The sequence below is a fragment of the Triticum aestivum genome, chromosome 6B (assembly GCF_018294505.1).
Source record: "Triticum aestivum cultivar Chinese Spring chromosome 6B, IWGSC CS RefSeq v2.1, whole genome shotgun sequence".
Classification (NCBI taxonomy): Eukaryota; Viridiplantae; Streptophyta; class Magnoliopsida; order Poales; family Poaceae; genus Triticum; species Triticum aestivum.
The window spans coordinates 702,727,334-702,743,496 of NC_057810.1; the positions used below are offsets into that span (position 1 = coordinate 702,727,334).

Below are 16,163 nucleotides of genomic sequence, written 5' to 3' on the forward strand. Positions count from 1 at the left end.
AGCTAGGGTTCCTAGCCGCCGCCACTGCTGCCGGCCCGCCGCCACGGCGTGCCCAGCCGGCCGAACCCTTCGCTGCCCCGCCTCCGGTACAGGACCCCAACAGCGCCTCCCCCCATCAAGCAACCGCTCCCACCAGCGGCGCCCCCCTCCCTGGAGCAGGCACTCCTGCCCAGCAACGCTGCCGCCCGGAGCTACACCGGCGACCAGTCCATAGGCAGGTAGCCACCACCCCTTCGTCCTTCCTCCCTCTTCCCTCATCCCCCTTCCCTCCTTCCTCTTGCATCCTCTGTTCAATTTTTTTTCCTGATTTTTTAGTGGATGAGTACTTGATGTAGATTCGATACTGTGGGAATATAATGATAGTTATTTCTTGCTTGCTGCGTGATTTTTCCAGAGCATGCTCAAGTTTACATGTGAAAGGATTGTGCTTGATAGGTGTTTGTGATAATGCCTCTAAGGGCAAATGTTTACAAATTGTAGGTTGAATATTTTTCATGAGCAAATGTTTTGGTTTAAACATGTTAGCAGTGAAACATGCGATGATTGACAATGTCTGATAAGGAAAATATTAAATTGTTTTATCTGCAATTTGAGAGAGCAGGAGCTTTGTGATGGTTATACTGGCCGAAATTGGTTAACACATATCTTCCAGAGAGATCCCTGTTCCAGGATCTGAGCTCTCTCTTCTCTGAATTCAACTAAGGCATGAGGAACAAGGGGGGAGATAGCTATTAGATCCATGTCTTAGTAGTGGTAAACAATCGTGTAGGTCAATTTTGACTCTGATCTTGAACTACAGGGTTGCAATGTTTTGGTATCAACACTTGTAAGAAAAGAAAAAGCAGGAGAATGAATATTATATTAAAAAATGGTATTAGTAGTGGTAAACAAGCATATAATCCCTCCTAGGTAGTAACAATAACTTTATGCAGGAGAGTGAAAGAAGAAGCATAGGCTTAATTGAGCTGTGGAGTTCTTAAAATTATTTGAATTAGTTTTAGTGCAACACAGGCAACTCAGAGTTTGAAAATGGCATTAAAGGAATTTGTTTTTGGGGTAAACTCTATTATGAAATAATTCTTACTGTTATTTAAAATATAAATGAAATGATTTGGAACACCAAGCAAGAGTTACGTTTCAAGTTGCTGAACCTTTTCATATAAGCTTGTAGAAGATTTAATTGATCATACAGAAAATGAAAAACGATGGTCATAACGATCCTAGTTGGTATTATTTTCCTCAATTTTAAGTGTTGAATGAACACATAAAGAGAGTGCTAAGTGATTTCAATATATCAAGTTTCAGAATAATATATAGGATTTTTGGTTTTTAACCTTGGTTGCCATTGTTTCTATTTGTAACGGTCTGAAGAATGACTCATGCTGTTTGTGCTAACAATCTCTAAGTGAAAGCAACTAGTTGGAGTAGATTTGTGCACACAATACTCCTTCCAAGACAATTTGCTTCGAAGGAGTAGTTTCAGTTTGCTTGCAAGGAGTAGTTTCAGTAAAGTTTCAGCATGGTTTCAGTTTGCTTCCAAGGAGTTGTTCTCTATCTGGTCCAATTATGAAGAAATAAAAAGTGAATAGTTTGTTTGTGCCCAAGCTAAGTGACACGTACGTGCCAAGTTTTCTGTTATATAATTACCTCTTAGTGCTTAGTTAAACTGCATGATACGGCCATAGCAGATGGATGGTACTAGGTGTTGTTTTGTTTCTTGCCAATGTATTCAGAGAGCAGATGTGCGACTGCAGATTTATTTTCTTGAAGGCAGCTCACATAAGTTGAGCTACAAGTGAACAACTTGCTGCTATTAGATCTGGAATGGAAGCTCACATAAGTTGAGCTGATTTTTGTCCATATGAAAGCAGAGGACCATATGGTCTGTGGCCTTTTCATCCATATGAAAGTAGAGGCACATTGTGGTGCTAGTTTGCTGGGTTTTGTCTCCGACCATCGTGTCATGATGAATTTGCAGGTACCCCGAGAGGCCCTTGAGTTTACCGGAATGTTGATTAACTTCCGTTCCGGCAAATTAGGGTACTCCATATGTCCTATTTTCAGCAAAGGTCATGCTGAAATTTTCCGTGAATTTTAGCATCACTTTGCTAAAAATAGGACATATGGGGTACTTGCGACTAATGCATGTGCCGGGGTATCTTAGTACTTAATTAAGTAGGATCAACTGCCCCTTTATTCTTGCTGCATTAAACCATAGGTGGCAATAGAGCCAAGTGATTAGGCCCAACTTAAAATTCTCCTTAGCATCGATAAACCCTAGATGATAAACCCAACATAGGTGGTAATAGAGCCAAGTGATTAGTGCCAAGTGATTAGGCCCAACCTAGGGTGCCTCGGCATCGATAAACCCTGAATGATGAAAACTTAACTTGGCTGCCCCGGATGCCTCGCTGTCGATGAGAACCTAAATGATGTACGTTTAGGCTTTTAGGGTGCCTCGGCATTGACAAACCCTAAATGATGAAAGCTTAGGCTTTTAGGGTGCCTCAACGTCGACAAACCCTAAATGATGAGACCATGATCTTGTTCCTTGACAATAACCAACTTTTTGACCAAACATTTTTCCTATTTAGAGCGAAACATGGCCCACAACGATGAGGCCGGTGGTTCAGGCGGCAAGCAATTCTGGGAGCTGTCCCAGGAGATGGAGGAACAACCTCACCGCTATGAGGACGCCGCGGAAGACACCGATCCTGACTACACAACCCCTAGTGGCGTCGGGGATGACACCACTAATGGTGCCGCCGAGGATGCCACCACTGATGATGGCGGTGCACACATAGATGGCAGCCAACCGAAGAAGCAAAGGAAGGACCGGCGCCCGAATGCGCTCTACACCCTCAAGGAGGAATTCACTCAAGTGGACTCCGACGGGCATCCAACGGAGCCCAAACATATAGTCAAGGGGTACTCGCTTCAGCTCGGGTGCATTCTCCGGAGCACCATCTCGATCAACACCGATAACCTTAGGAATAAGGACCACAGGAATTTGCGCAACCTCCTCTTCACGAAGCTGCATGAACGATACAAGTTCCCCGTCGAATTTGAAAACACACGCCTCTCAGGGAATAAAGTGAGTAGTGCCACCCTCACGAAGATGAGCACGACCCTGTCTACTTGGAGAAGCGCGGTGAAGAGAATGATTGATAAAGGTGATAGTTATGAGAAGATCAAGGCGAAATATCCTTTGATGAGCGAAGATGAGTACAAGGAGTTCAAAATCAAGTGCGAGAGCAGCGCAACCTCCGAATCAAGTCAGTGGGGGAAAGAAATGCGGGAGTTGAACTTAGGGGAATACAAACTCGGTCCCGGCGGTTACAGAGTGGCGGAGCCAATATGGGACAAGGAGGACGCGGAGCGTGCCGAGCAAGGCCTACCGCCCCGCTTCGAGAAATACAGCAGTGACAAGCAGACCAGGAACTTTGTTAGGGCCCGGTACAAGGAGGACCGATAACAAAGGAGCTTACCACGGATCCGAAGACCAGGGCGCTTGAGCTTGTTCTGGTAAGGAATACACCCCCGCGTAATTAGCTCCATATGGTTGCACTCTAATTAATCCCCAATATTTCTAAATGGTTCACGTTCCTTTTGCAGGACACTGAAAGCAGTAGCACGGGGTCGTCTCAGAGCTCCCCTTTCAACACCCCTTTAAATAGGGCGTTGGACGTAATGAAAAAGAAGGATAAGCTCACTAAGCCGACGTCAGCTGGTCGTGTGGCCAACAAAGGCTTGTCCACAAAATGGGGGTCATACTATACCGCTGGTGTGCGGAAGGAGAAAAAGACCAGCTCGGAAAGCCAGAGGCGCGAGGTTGAAGCACTCAAGGCACAAGTGGCATGGATTCCGGAGCTTGTCCAAGAGCAAGTGGAACAACAACTGGGAACGAAGCTCAACGCCATGGTGCCTACGTTGATTCATGGGCTGACGACGTGGATTGCGGGCGGCCAACAGGGGCCTCCCCCGGTTCCCAGCTTCACGACCAACAACTCGCACAGCACGCAGGCGGCGCCATTGGTGTCTCTGACGGCGCCATTGGTGTCTCCGGCGGCGCCATTGGTGTCTCCGGCGGCGGCGCCATTGGTGTCTCCGGCGGAGGCGGTATTCGTGTCTCCGGCGCCGGCACGGGCATTGGAGCTTAATGCACCCGGGTGTACGCCGACCGGCACCTCGCCAGCAAGCGCCCCCTCCGTCAGTTGCACGCCCGCCGTTGGCGGTGCCTCGACATTAGCCGAGCTCGACGGCATCACGGTAACTAAGCCTCTCGGCCGATGACTTCATCTCCTTGCCTTTGACTAGGCATCCCTGACGCCCTGTACATGTTTTCGCAGGGCGCCGCCGACGTTCCTTGCACTCTTCTGCACTTCGTGGGCGCCGAGTTGGTCGATGTCGCCAAGGGCAGAATCGTTCAATCGGGCAACCCCATGTTCCACGGTAATCCGATGCCACCCACAGTGTATAGGGTTGAAGTGGTTCGGGTGCTGCCAGGCTGCGACAAGCTGTTACCTCCGATTCGACCCGCTGGGGCCGACGAAGAAGATGAGATGACCCTTAGCGCCTGCGTAAACTGGCCCCTGCTTTGGCCGAAGAGCCAGATTCGTTTGGGGGCGGGGGACACCACCCCACAGACAAGACCGCCAGTCATGCCGGCGCCAAGCCATGGCAAGAACGCTGCAACGCTACCGGACCTGCCGGACATCCCTATGGCACAGGATACGGACATCCCTATGGCACAGGATCCGGACGACGACGACAACAACGACAGTACATTTACCAAAGTCGATAAGTACTTTGCCGAACATGGGTACGCTGACAAGTTCTGCGGGCCTCTTTCTCAAGAACCCAACCAAGACGACCGCAATCTAGCTGGTACGGCGGAGAAATCCAATTGCAACAGGCGTCGTCTGGCGTTCGGTTCTCAGGAGACGCCTCCAGCTCCCGCCTTCACCAAGCCTCAGATAGCTGAGGTGCAAAATATTATCAGCCCCAACACGCTCAAGAAGGCGGTCTGTGAGCAGAACTCGGTCCCATTACAGGAGATCAAGAAGAAGGGACGGAAACGAAAGACTAACAAGGGCGCGGGTGCGAGCCAACCGACACCGAGTTTGATCCGTGCTCAGGACGGGCCACCTTCACCTAAGGATATCTCAAGGAGGGTGCATGTGGTGGGTAGGGCGATGCTACCGCCAAATATGCTCAATGCTGCAACCGGTGCTATGCGGAGTCTGCACGACAGTGTTCTTTCTTTGGAGAAGCGGCGTCTCAGAGAGAATGATGTGGCATACCCGGTTTTCGTGGCCAAGGTGCCAGAGGGCAAGGGCTTTGTGGATGGCGACATCGGGGGTACGATCGTCCTGCGGTTTGATGACATCTTTGCTATGTTTAACCTTCATCCGCTGCACTACACCTTCGTTCCGCTGTTTTCGCTGAGTATGGAGATGCGGATCATTAGAGACAAGACCCCGGACATCGTGATAGTCGACCCCTTCTACATGCGTGCCAAGCACTTGAGCAGCGCTGGGGACCGCCAAGTTGCGAGTTCACACCTCGAAGGCGTCATTCTGGCAAACCCAGATAAGGATAACTTCCTTGTGGCTTACTTTCCCGAGTAAGTCATCCCTTAACCGCCCCGTAACATATGATTTCTTAGATTTCGATCGTTCTTTTTTTTTTTCCTAACATTCCATGTTCTGTGCAGTGACACACATTGCACACTCATCCTCTTAAGCCCGAAATATTCCATGGCCACGTATTTCGACCCGAACCATAACTCCAAGATAGACTACACAAATGTCAAGAAAGTTCTTGATGATGTTCTCCCCGGCTATGCCAAATCTGGAGGCACCTTCACCAGGGCAGTTCGTAAGTACGGCAAGCACACCTTCTCACACAGTACGAATTTCTGCTGCGTCAAGCAGCCGCCTGGCAGTCAGAAGGATGCCTACTACACCCTCCATCACATGCGGGCGATCGTAAGGGACCATCATCACCTTCTGCTACCAGATAGTCTCAAAGATTGGGCCGCGAGGTTGTCGGCAACCCAGGACGCGGACCTCAGACAAGAATTCTTTCGCATCCAGTCGGAGTTTGCGGACATCATCCATCAAGATGTCCTTCATACCTCGAGGCAGTTCTACCTCAGATATCAACCATCCAACAATGAGATAGATGGAATGCTACAAATGCAGGGTGACAACGACCGCGATTTCATGACCATCATGACAGACGGCGGCTTCATCCACGCTCCTGTCCGATGAGTCGAGTCGAAAGTAGTGATGTGTAGTTCTAAAACATTGATTGGCTCATGTTGTAATTAAACTTTAATGAATTCGTATGTCTCTTTGGTTTGGACAGTCGTTCAACTTAGATGTAATCGATGCTATTTATTAGTAGGACCATGAATCATGCTATTAATGTCTTGCTTTTCTCTTCCGATCCTTTTGTTGCATACTTACATATTGCTTATGTATTGTCTGTTGTTTGGCTTGTGCATAGAGATGCCGTCGTATGTCGTGTACAAGGGTAAGGTTCGCGGAGTCTACGACGACTGGGAGGAGTGTCGGAGACAGGTTCACCGTTTAAGCGGTAATAGTTACAAAGGGTACACCACTAGGGCGGAGGCCGAATCTAGATACGCCCGCTATCTAGCGGGAGAGAGGAGGGAGCGTTGGAGGAACCGGATGAAGACCGGTTTGATTGCGATGATGCTCATCGTGATGACCACAACTCTCTTTTATGTGATGGTAGTTTAGATGATCGATATCGACTTGTAATGTGAAGACAAACTCGATACTCGCGGTCTTGAGACTTGTAATGTTTTATCTTTGTTCGATCTTTTGAATTCGAAGACTAATATGATGAATTATATTCGGAGACTAATCTTATATTGTATTCGATGAATCTGCTGTTGCTGTGTGCTGCTGTCTATATTATGTCCAATAATATATTTTGTAACCTGTGCAAAAATCAGAAAAGCAAAAAAAAAACCAAATATTCATACTAATGGCGCATCACCACAAGATGCGCCATTAGTATGCCAAAGGATACTAATGGCGCATCAAGGCAGAGTGCTCCATTAGTATGACAAAGCACATGGTTACATATGGGCCCCCGAGAGGCATACTAATGGCGCATGGTCTTACATACTAATGGTGCACTGCCTGGTGCGCCATTAGTACACCAGATACTAATGGCGCACCAGTGGTGCGCCATTAGTAAAAAATACTAGTGGCGTGCTACTAATGGTGCACCGGTAGTGCGCCATTAGTAGGCAAAACCGGTGCGCCATTAGTAGGCCTTTTCCTAGTAGTGTTTGGCGCCTCAATTCTAAACCGTTTAGCATTACACACTGAACTATCACGTAGTCATCAAAATGTGTATGTCAGATGTTCGCAACATCCACAAACGACGCTCGAGGTTCAGCACACCAAGCGGTGCATTAAGGGCATAATCCTTCCGCACAACAATGAGGACAGTCCTCAGTTTACGGACCCAGTCCGCATAATTGCTACTGTCAACTCTCAACTAAATTTTCTCTAGAACATATCTAAAACAATAGAACCAAAATGTGAGCTACGACATAATTTGCAAATAACTTTTGACTATGTTCATGATAATTAAGTTCATCTGATTATTTAATGAACTCCCACTTAGATAGACATCCCTCTAGTCATCTAAGTAATACATGATCCGAGTCAACTAGGCCGTGTCCGATCATCACGTGAGACGGACAAGTCATCATCGGTGAACATCTTCATGCTGATCGTATCTACTATACGACTCAAGTTCGACCTTTCGTCTCTTGTGTTCCGAGGCCATGTCTGTACATGTTAGGCTCATCAAGTCAACATAAGTGTTTCACGTCTATAAATCTGGCTTACACCCGTTGTATGTGAACATTAGAACCTATCACACCCGATCATCACGTGGTTCTTTGAAACAACGAATTTTCGCAATGGTGCACAGTAAGGGGGAACACTTTCTTGAAATTTTATGAGGGATCATCTTATTTATGCTACTGTCATTCTAAGCAAATAAGATGTAAACATGACAAACATCTCATGCATATCATAGAGTGACATGATATGTCCAGTATCATCTTGCGCCTTTGATCTTCATCTTTGAGGCGCGGCATGATCTCCTTCGTCACCGGCATGACACCATGATCTCCATCATCATGATCTCCATCATCGTGTTTTCATGAAGTTGTCTCGCCAACTATTACTTCTACTACTATGGCTAACGGTTAGCAATAAAGTAAAGTAATTACATGGCGTTTTCAATGACACGCAGGTCATACAATAAATTAAGACAACTCCTATGGCTCCTGCCGATTGTCATACTCATCGACATGCAAGTCGTGATTCCTATTACAAGAACATGATCAATCTCATACATCACATATATCATTCATCACATTCTTTTGGCCATATCACATCACATAGCATACCCTGCAAAAACAAGTTAGACGTCCTCTAATTGTTATTGCATGTTTTACGTGGCTACTACGGGTTTCTAGCAAGAATGTTTCTTACCTACGCAAAGCCACAATGGTGATATGCCAATTGCTATTTACCCTTCATAAGGACCCTTTTCATCGAATCCGATCCGACTAAAGTGGGAGAGACTGGCACCTGCTAGCCACCTTAAGTAACAAGTGCATGTCAGTCGGTGGAATCTGTCTGACGTAAGCGTACGTGTAAGGTCGGTCTGGGCCGCTTCATCCCACAATGCCGCCGAATCAAGATAGGACTAGTAACGGTAAGCAAATTGTATAAACCATCGCCCACAACTACTTGTGTTCTACTCGTGCATAGAATCTATGCAATAGACCCTGCTCTGATACCACTGTTGGGGAACGTAGCAGAAATTCAAAATTTTCTACGCATCACCAAGATCAATCTATGGAGATTCTAGCAACAAGAGAGAGAGGGAGTGCATCTTCATACCCTTGAAGATTGCTAAGCGGCAGAGTTACAAGAACGCGGTTGATGGAGTCGTACTCACGGCGATTCAAATCGCGGATGATCCGATCTAGCACCGAACGAACGGCGCCTCCGTGTTCAACACACGTACAGCCCGGGGATGTCTCCTCCTTCTTGATCCAGCAACGGGAGAGGAGAAGCTGAGGGAGAACTCCGACAGCACGACGGCGTGGTGGTGATGGAGCTCGTGGTTCTCCGGCAGAGCTTCGCTAAGCACTACGGAGGAGGAGGAAGTGTTGGAGGAGGGAGGGGCTGCGCCTAGGGCTGCAAACGAGTCGAGTTCGAGCGAGTTGTAGTTGGCTCAGCTCAACTCATATTAAAATTCGAGCGAGCTCAAACTGAGTGAAGCTCGAGGTCGAGCTGTAAAACATGACTCGTGCTCAACTCGTAACGATCTCGAGTCGATCTCGAGTTAGTTTCGAGCTAAACGGAATAGTAAAAACTATAAAATATCTGGGATTATTCCAACTAGATAAGGCACAACACGGCATAAGAAACCACTAAAAATATATTATTCCAATCAAGACGATGATAATGTAGTTTAATCAAAGTAGTTTGACTTATTCTCTCATAACCAAAAGTCTAGCATCAACATAAGCTGACAATTCACGTCTGATATATAATTGGGAAAACAAATTATTCGCCGAAGATCATAAAAAGTTGCTGCAGAGGGTAGGTCGGAGATGGTCTTGGAGCTGTCATAGGACTTGAAGTAATTCTCTCCATCACCGTACCAAGAAGCGCAACTGGCCTGCATATTAGAATTTATTAGTTTGCAAGATAATACAAACAATGCAACAATTCAGATGAATGTTCACCATAGTCTATTTGTTTCTTACTAGTCTGTAGAAACGATCGAAGGATCTTTATCCAGAAAAGGAACTTCAAGTAAGTCATCCTAGTCTTCTTTATCCTAAGAATATTTGTGCACAACAAAATCGTAAGATGTACGTATATACATGTTAGATGATTTGAAATATATGGCATAAACAGAGTATTCAGGAACTCACCTTGTTAGCTTTCTTTTTCTTTTGGGAGCCTCTAATCCAACTAGCTGAACATACCAAAGCCTCAACAGTATTTGGGAGTAAAGAGCTTCTATAATTATCAAGCACTCTGCCTCCAGTACTAAATGATGATTCCGAAGAAACAGTACTGACTGGCACAGTAAGAATATCTTTCGCAACCTTGGATAGTATTGGATACCTTGATGAATTTTGCTTCCACCAAAGTAGCACATCAAAGTCTTCTGAATGATTAAGTGCAGCCTCATCTAAGTATGCAACTAGATCTGACTTGGAAACCTTTTTAGCAGTAGTCTTCATGAAGGTACGAAACTGAGTTGAAATTGCCATGAGACTATTGCTTGATGTCCCATTTTCTGAAGCGACGGCCTGATTATCCACTTTCTTTTCTGCTGCAACCAAGTTGGCTGTGTGTTCACTCTCATAATGTTCATACAACTCCTTCAGTGTTGAACTTACTGAGTCAATGTTGTGTTCAATGTCACTAGCAACATATATCTTGGGAAAACAGAAATTAATTAGATCCATCTTGTACCTTGGATCCAGAATTGACGCTATTGACAGCAAAGTACTGCACTCTTTCCAATACTTCTCAAATTTCTGAAGCATAGCATTTCCCATATCATGCAAGAATTTATCTGTAGAGACAGATGCATCATTGAGGACCTTCTTAACATTCACAATTAGAAGAAAGAACTCATTAGCTGTAGGATAGGTTGATCCAGAAAACACAGTGGTCGCCATGCTCAACACTGCTAAAATATCCCTTATTTTAGCATACAACCTCCACTCTTGACTAGATGGCTCCCACTTATAATTGGCATCCAAATCTGCATAATGTAAAAATGTATTTTTGAAAGAAAAGGCACGCTCAAGCATCTTGTATGTGGATCCCCATCTAGTTGGAACATCAAGACACAACCCCCTCTTGGTTGACATGTTAAGTGACTTGACAATCTCAGTAAATTTGTAGAGCCGAGATGGAGATTTCTTCAAATACTTAACAGTTTGCCTGATGTTCTCAATGAGTGGTTCTATAGCCTTTAGGACATCTCATACTAAAAGGTTGAGTATATGAGCAGAGCATCTGCCATGAAAAAATTTACCATGGAAAAACACACTTCCTTTGGCCTTAAACTTGGACATCAGTTGACAAGCAGCCACGTCATTGGAAGAAGCATTATCAAGAGTTATAGTTGCAATTTTGTCTTCAATCTTCCAATCAGAAAGGCACTCAAATATAGCCTGAGATATCACAATACCTGTGTGTGGTGGCTCCAGTTCAAGAAAACTAATCACACGGTACTGCATATTCCATTCTGAATCAATATAGTGTGCCACCAAGCTCATATAACAGAGAGTTTGGTTAGAGGTCCAGAGATCACATGTGAGGCTAATTTTTCCAACATGCTTAAGTTCCTTCTTCAGTGTTTCCTTTCGGGACTTAAAAATCTGCAAACATTCATTTTTGATGGTGGTTCTTGATGTCTTCTGATAAGAAGGATTCAAAGTCTTCATCAACACATTGAACCAGAAATGCTCGACCATGCGGAAAGGGTACTCATGGACAATTATCATTGTAGCAATAAGCTCACGAATTTTTGCATGATCATAGCCACCAGAGAAATTGACTACTGGAAGATCAATACCACATGCATCAGCCGCATCAAAATTCAGAGTGCCATGACCTTTTTTGATGTTCTCCTCACCATGATGTGCAAAGCAGCCATCCAGATGCCTCTTCATTGTAGTTGTAGTTCCAGTCTTCGGGTACATGTACAGTTTGCTGCAAGCCTTGCACTTAACTTTTCTCTCTGTTTCACCTTTTTTCTTCTTTGAAAGCACCTCAACCTCCTCAAAGTGATCCCACACATCAGAGTGTTTCCTCTTCCTGGATGATTTTGGCAATTCATCATCCTCAACCATCACAACTTCCTTGGCATCCTTGGCTTCATTCTCACAAAGGACGTAAGATTCAGAGGTATTAAGAATATGTGAACGAACATTAAGGTGAAAAGTATCAGTGATAAGGTTGTTCATGAAGATGCATTTTCTAGTACGTACTGTACCAATTAAGCATATGTTAACGAACATTAAGATGCATTTTCTAGTACGTAATGTATCAATTAAGCGATTGGGTGGACATCTAAAATACCAGAAGATGAGAAGAACATCTAAATAGCCCTAAAAAAGAAGAACATCTAACTTATCAGAAAACGAGAAGAACATCTAAATTACTAGACATACAAGGAAATCTGCAGTACGTCAAACAATAGAAGAAGAACAGTCATATCGCAACCAGTAGACCTGCTCGAAAATCCAGGCATAATGGAGAGATTCAACCAGCAGCTAACAGTGCATACACACACCTAATCAAAAGCAGGGACTCCAGCCGTCTAGGGACCAGGGCGCGGCGTGCCGGGCTGCCGGCGTGGAAGCGTGGGAGTGCCACCTGGGTGTGGTCAGTTCGCGCCGCCGGTCAACGGGGAGGCATGGTCATGGTGGGGGACGAGGGTGAAGGGCCGGAGGCGGACGCGTTGACTGACGGACAAGGCTGTGTTCCGAATCTGGCGATCTGCCAAGGCCAGAGCGGTGACTACACCGAGTAAAAGAAATGTTCACTTTGGCCTACAGTACTCTGAATCACCTGCACTCTATCCAACAGTATTTTACACGTGAACAATCTAACCATAAATCAGATCTTGAGAAGGAACAGCAGATGTTGTTGATGTCATTCATTTATTTATAAATAGTATTACCAACAAGATGATATGAATGTGAAAAAAAGGCTTACTTCGATCAATGGTACAGCCATCTCGTTGTTCCCGGGAGAACTCATGTTGATCTCTTGAACAAACCAGCAGCAGACCGTGCTCTTCATGGAAGAAAGACAGTAAAACGAAGGTCATATGCTGGGGACTTTTTTTTGCCAAAAGTGACAGGGTCAGCCGATCACATACCATAATAAGGCCTGAATTTTCTCTGCACTTAATAAAACTTCCATCTTTGCTAGTAAATAAAATGGAAAAAAATCTTGTAAATCATATATGGTAATAAATTATCCTATTTCCATTTAAAATATGGTATGATCATTTAATATAATGATTTTATGCCGAGCTATCAAGCTAAAATCGAGCGAGCGAGTACTTGCTCAAGATCGGCTCGTTTCTTGATCGAGCTACAAAAAATGTTCATACTTAGCTCGTTTCTTTTCGAGTCGATCTCGAGTCGAGCCAAAAGACGAGTCGATCTCGAGCGGCTCACGAGCCTCGAGCTTTTCTTGCAGCCCTAGCTGCGCCAGGGGAAGGGTGTGCGGCTGCCCTGTCTCTCCCTCACTATATATAGGGGTAAGGGGGTGGAGGAGGCGCCCTAGGGTTCCCTAGGGGAGGGGTGGCGGCCACAAGGAAAATCCTAGATGGGTTTGGGTGCCCTACCCCTAGGAAACTTGCCCCCCAACCCGGGAGGGGCGGCTGCCCTAGGGAAGGCGCCCCCACCTCTGCTGGTTACGTGAGAGGGGTTGGGAGGGGCGCACCACCCCTTAGTGGGCTGGTTTGCCCCTTCCCCTTTGGCCCATGAGGACCTCCAACACTTGTCGGGGCTCCCAAAACACCTTTCGGTCATGCTGGCCATAGCCTGGTACCCCCGGAACACTTCCGAACTCCAATACCCTTCGTCCAATATATCAACCTTCACCGTCGGACCACTCCGGAACTCCTCGCGACGTCCGGCATCACATCCGAGACTCCGAACTACCTTCGGTAACCACATACTATTTCCCATAACAACTCTAGCGTCACCGAACCTTAAGTGTGTAGACCCTACGGGTTCGGGAACCATGCAGACATGACCGAGACGTTCTCCGGTCAATAACCAACAGCGGGATCTAGATACCCATGTTGACTCCCACATGTTCCACGATGATCTCATCGGATGAACCACGATGTCGGGGACTCAATCAATCCCGTATACAACTCCCTTTGTCTATCGGTATGTTACTTGCCCGAGATTCGATCGTTGGTATCCCAATACCTCGTTCAATCTCGTTACTGGCAAGTCACTTTACTCGTTCTGTAATGCATGATCCCGTGACTAACTACTTAGTCACATTGAGCTCATTATGATGATGCATTACCGAGTGGGCCCAGAGATACCTCTCCGTCATATGGAGTGACAAATCCCAATCTCGATTCGTGCCAACCCAACAGACACTTTCGGAGATACCTTTAGTGCACCTTTATAGTCACCCAGTTACGTTGTGACGTTTGGTGCACCCAAAGCATTCCTACGGTATCCGGGAGTTGCACAATCTCATGGTCTAAGGAAATGATACTTGACATTTAGAAAAGCTCTTAGCAAACGAACTACACGATCTTGTGCTATGCTTAGGATCGGGTCTTGTCCATCACATCATTCTCCTAATGATGTGATCCCGTTATCAATGACATCCAATGTCCATGGTCAGGAAACCATAACCATCTATTGATCAATGAGCTAGTCATCTAGAGGTTCACTAGGGACATGTTGTGGTCTATGTATTCACACATGTATTACGGTTTGCAGTTAATACAATTATAGCATGAACAATAGACAATTATCATGAACAAGGAAATATAATAATAACCATTTTATTATTGCCTCTAGGGCATATTTCCAACAAACCGCCCTCCTTCCACTTCTTCATACTCCAGACGGAGCCACTCAAGTTGACACTCCGACGACACCCTCTCCGGCTCAAGTACCCCGACATCGAACACTCTTCGCCGAGCCACGCGTCAAGACCGTCCTGCATCTCGCAATCCTCCACACGATAACCATTCATAAGAGCAAGTCGACGAGCAAGTACTTCATCCTGAACCACACCAAGTTGCTTTTGTACAAGCTCAAGAACAACAACGTCAACGTCGCCAAGAGGAAGAATGAGCGCGTCAAGATCAATTTGAGCAAGACGCCGAGGCTCAACATCTTCAACAACAAAAAAACGTGAAGCACAAGCTCTTGAGGCGCAACGTGCCCTTCAAGAATCAAGTCGAGCCATTGCCAAGCGCAACTGCGATAGGCACAATCAAGAGGAAGCACTTCGAGAAGAAATCCAAGAGCGGAACTACCAACCGCGAGTGCAACGTCAAGTTCCCCCACCTCCTCAAGCTCGACAAGTTCCTCCTCAACCTCAAGTTCAGAGGAGGTATGCCTAACAAACAAAGGAGTGAAACCGCCAACAGAGAAGAACCGGCATACCCTCCAACATCGAAAACATCATAGAACATGAAAGTGAACTCCGTTTTCGATGAAGTTGAGCTTGTCATAAAAATGACCATAAGCTCCAAATCTCACAAGGAGAAGAACCAAACAAGAACCAATAAAGATGATGCAAGGATGCAAAGGTTTGAGCTCTCTATGAACGATACGATCAAGCAACTCATCGAGAGCCCCCGTTGATAGTACGGCAATCGATCCTATAACCCGGTCTCCCGCAACTACCGTGAGACTGGTAAAATAGAAAACCTATCAAGGGCAAACCTTTGCCTTGCACATGATCCACTTGAGCTAGATGATGACGATCTTATCCTCCTCAAGATGGACCACCTTTCTTGATTGCGTTGGCTCGATGAAGACTAGTAGATTGCTCCCCCATACTCCACTATGGGTGAGCCACTCTTCTGCACATCTTCACAAGTCCATTGTCGCCACAATGGACGACAAGCTTCAAGCATATGATCTCTTCATGATGATCCTACTTGAACTTGCACACCGCAACCTAACCCCACAAAGAACTCTCACGAAGACCATGGGTTAGTACACAAAGCGTAATTGACCATGCTTACCATACCATGGGATCGCTTGATCCCTCTCGGTACATCTTCTATGCTTTGTGTGTTGAACAACTTGATTCATTCTTTGACTTAGTCTTGATCAACCTTGAATCTTTCCAACTCTCTTCATTTGGGTGATGTCTTGAAGATAAACATGAATGATCACACACTCTTCTTCTTCAAGACATGCTTGCTATAAGCTCAATACTCATAAGACCAATCTTTGGATAATTCCTTAATAGCACCTTGGTCATCACAAACTCTCCTTTAAACCAACAAATGGACTCCAAGAAAAGCCTATGGACAAACCCTTCAAATATAACTCA

At 45.6% G+C, this 16,163-nt stretch overlaps 1 protein-coding gene across 1 annotated transcript; it reads right to left on the reverse strand.

Annotated features, from left to right (window-relative positions):
• Positions 1–10,000: 10,000 nt before the first annotated feature.
• Positions 10,001–12,067, reverse strand: LOC123139677 (zinc finger BED domain-containing protein RICESLEEPER 2-like). The gene is made up of 2 exons (XM_044559411.1): positions 11,134–12,067; positions 10,001–11,061 (listed from the first exon to the last, which is right to left on the reverse strand). The coding sequence occupies exons 1-2, from the start codon at positions 12,065–12,067 to the stop codon at positions 10,001–10,003; spliced, it is 1,995 nt and encodes a 664-aa protein (XP_044415346.1).
• Positions 12,068–16,163: the final 4,096 nt, after the last annotated feature.

Bases quoted from the DNA above. Each gene is read 5' to 3' on its own strand.
- LOC123139677 (XM_044559411.1), bottom strand. From the start codon at position 12,067: ATGAACAACCTTATCACTGATACTTTTCACCTTAATGTTCGTTCACAT. The intron at 11,062-11,133 runs GTAAATTTTTTC...TAAAGGCTATAG, and splicing joins AGGAAGTGTGTTTTTCCATG to AACCACTCATTGAGAACATC.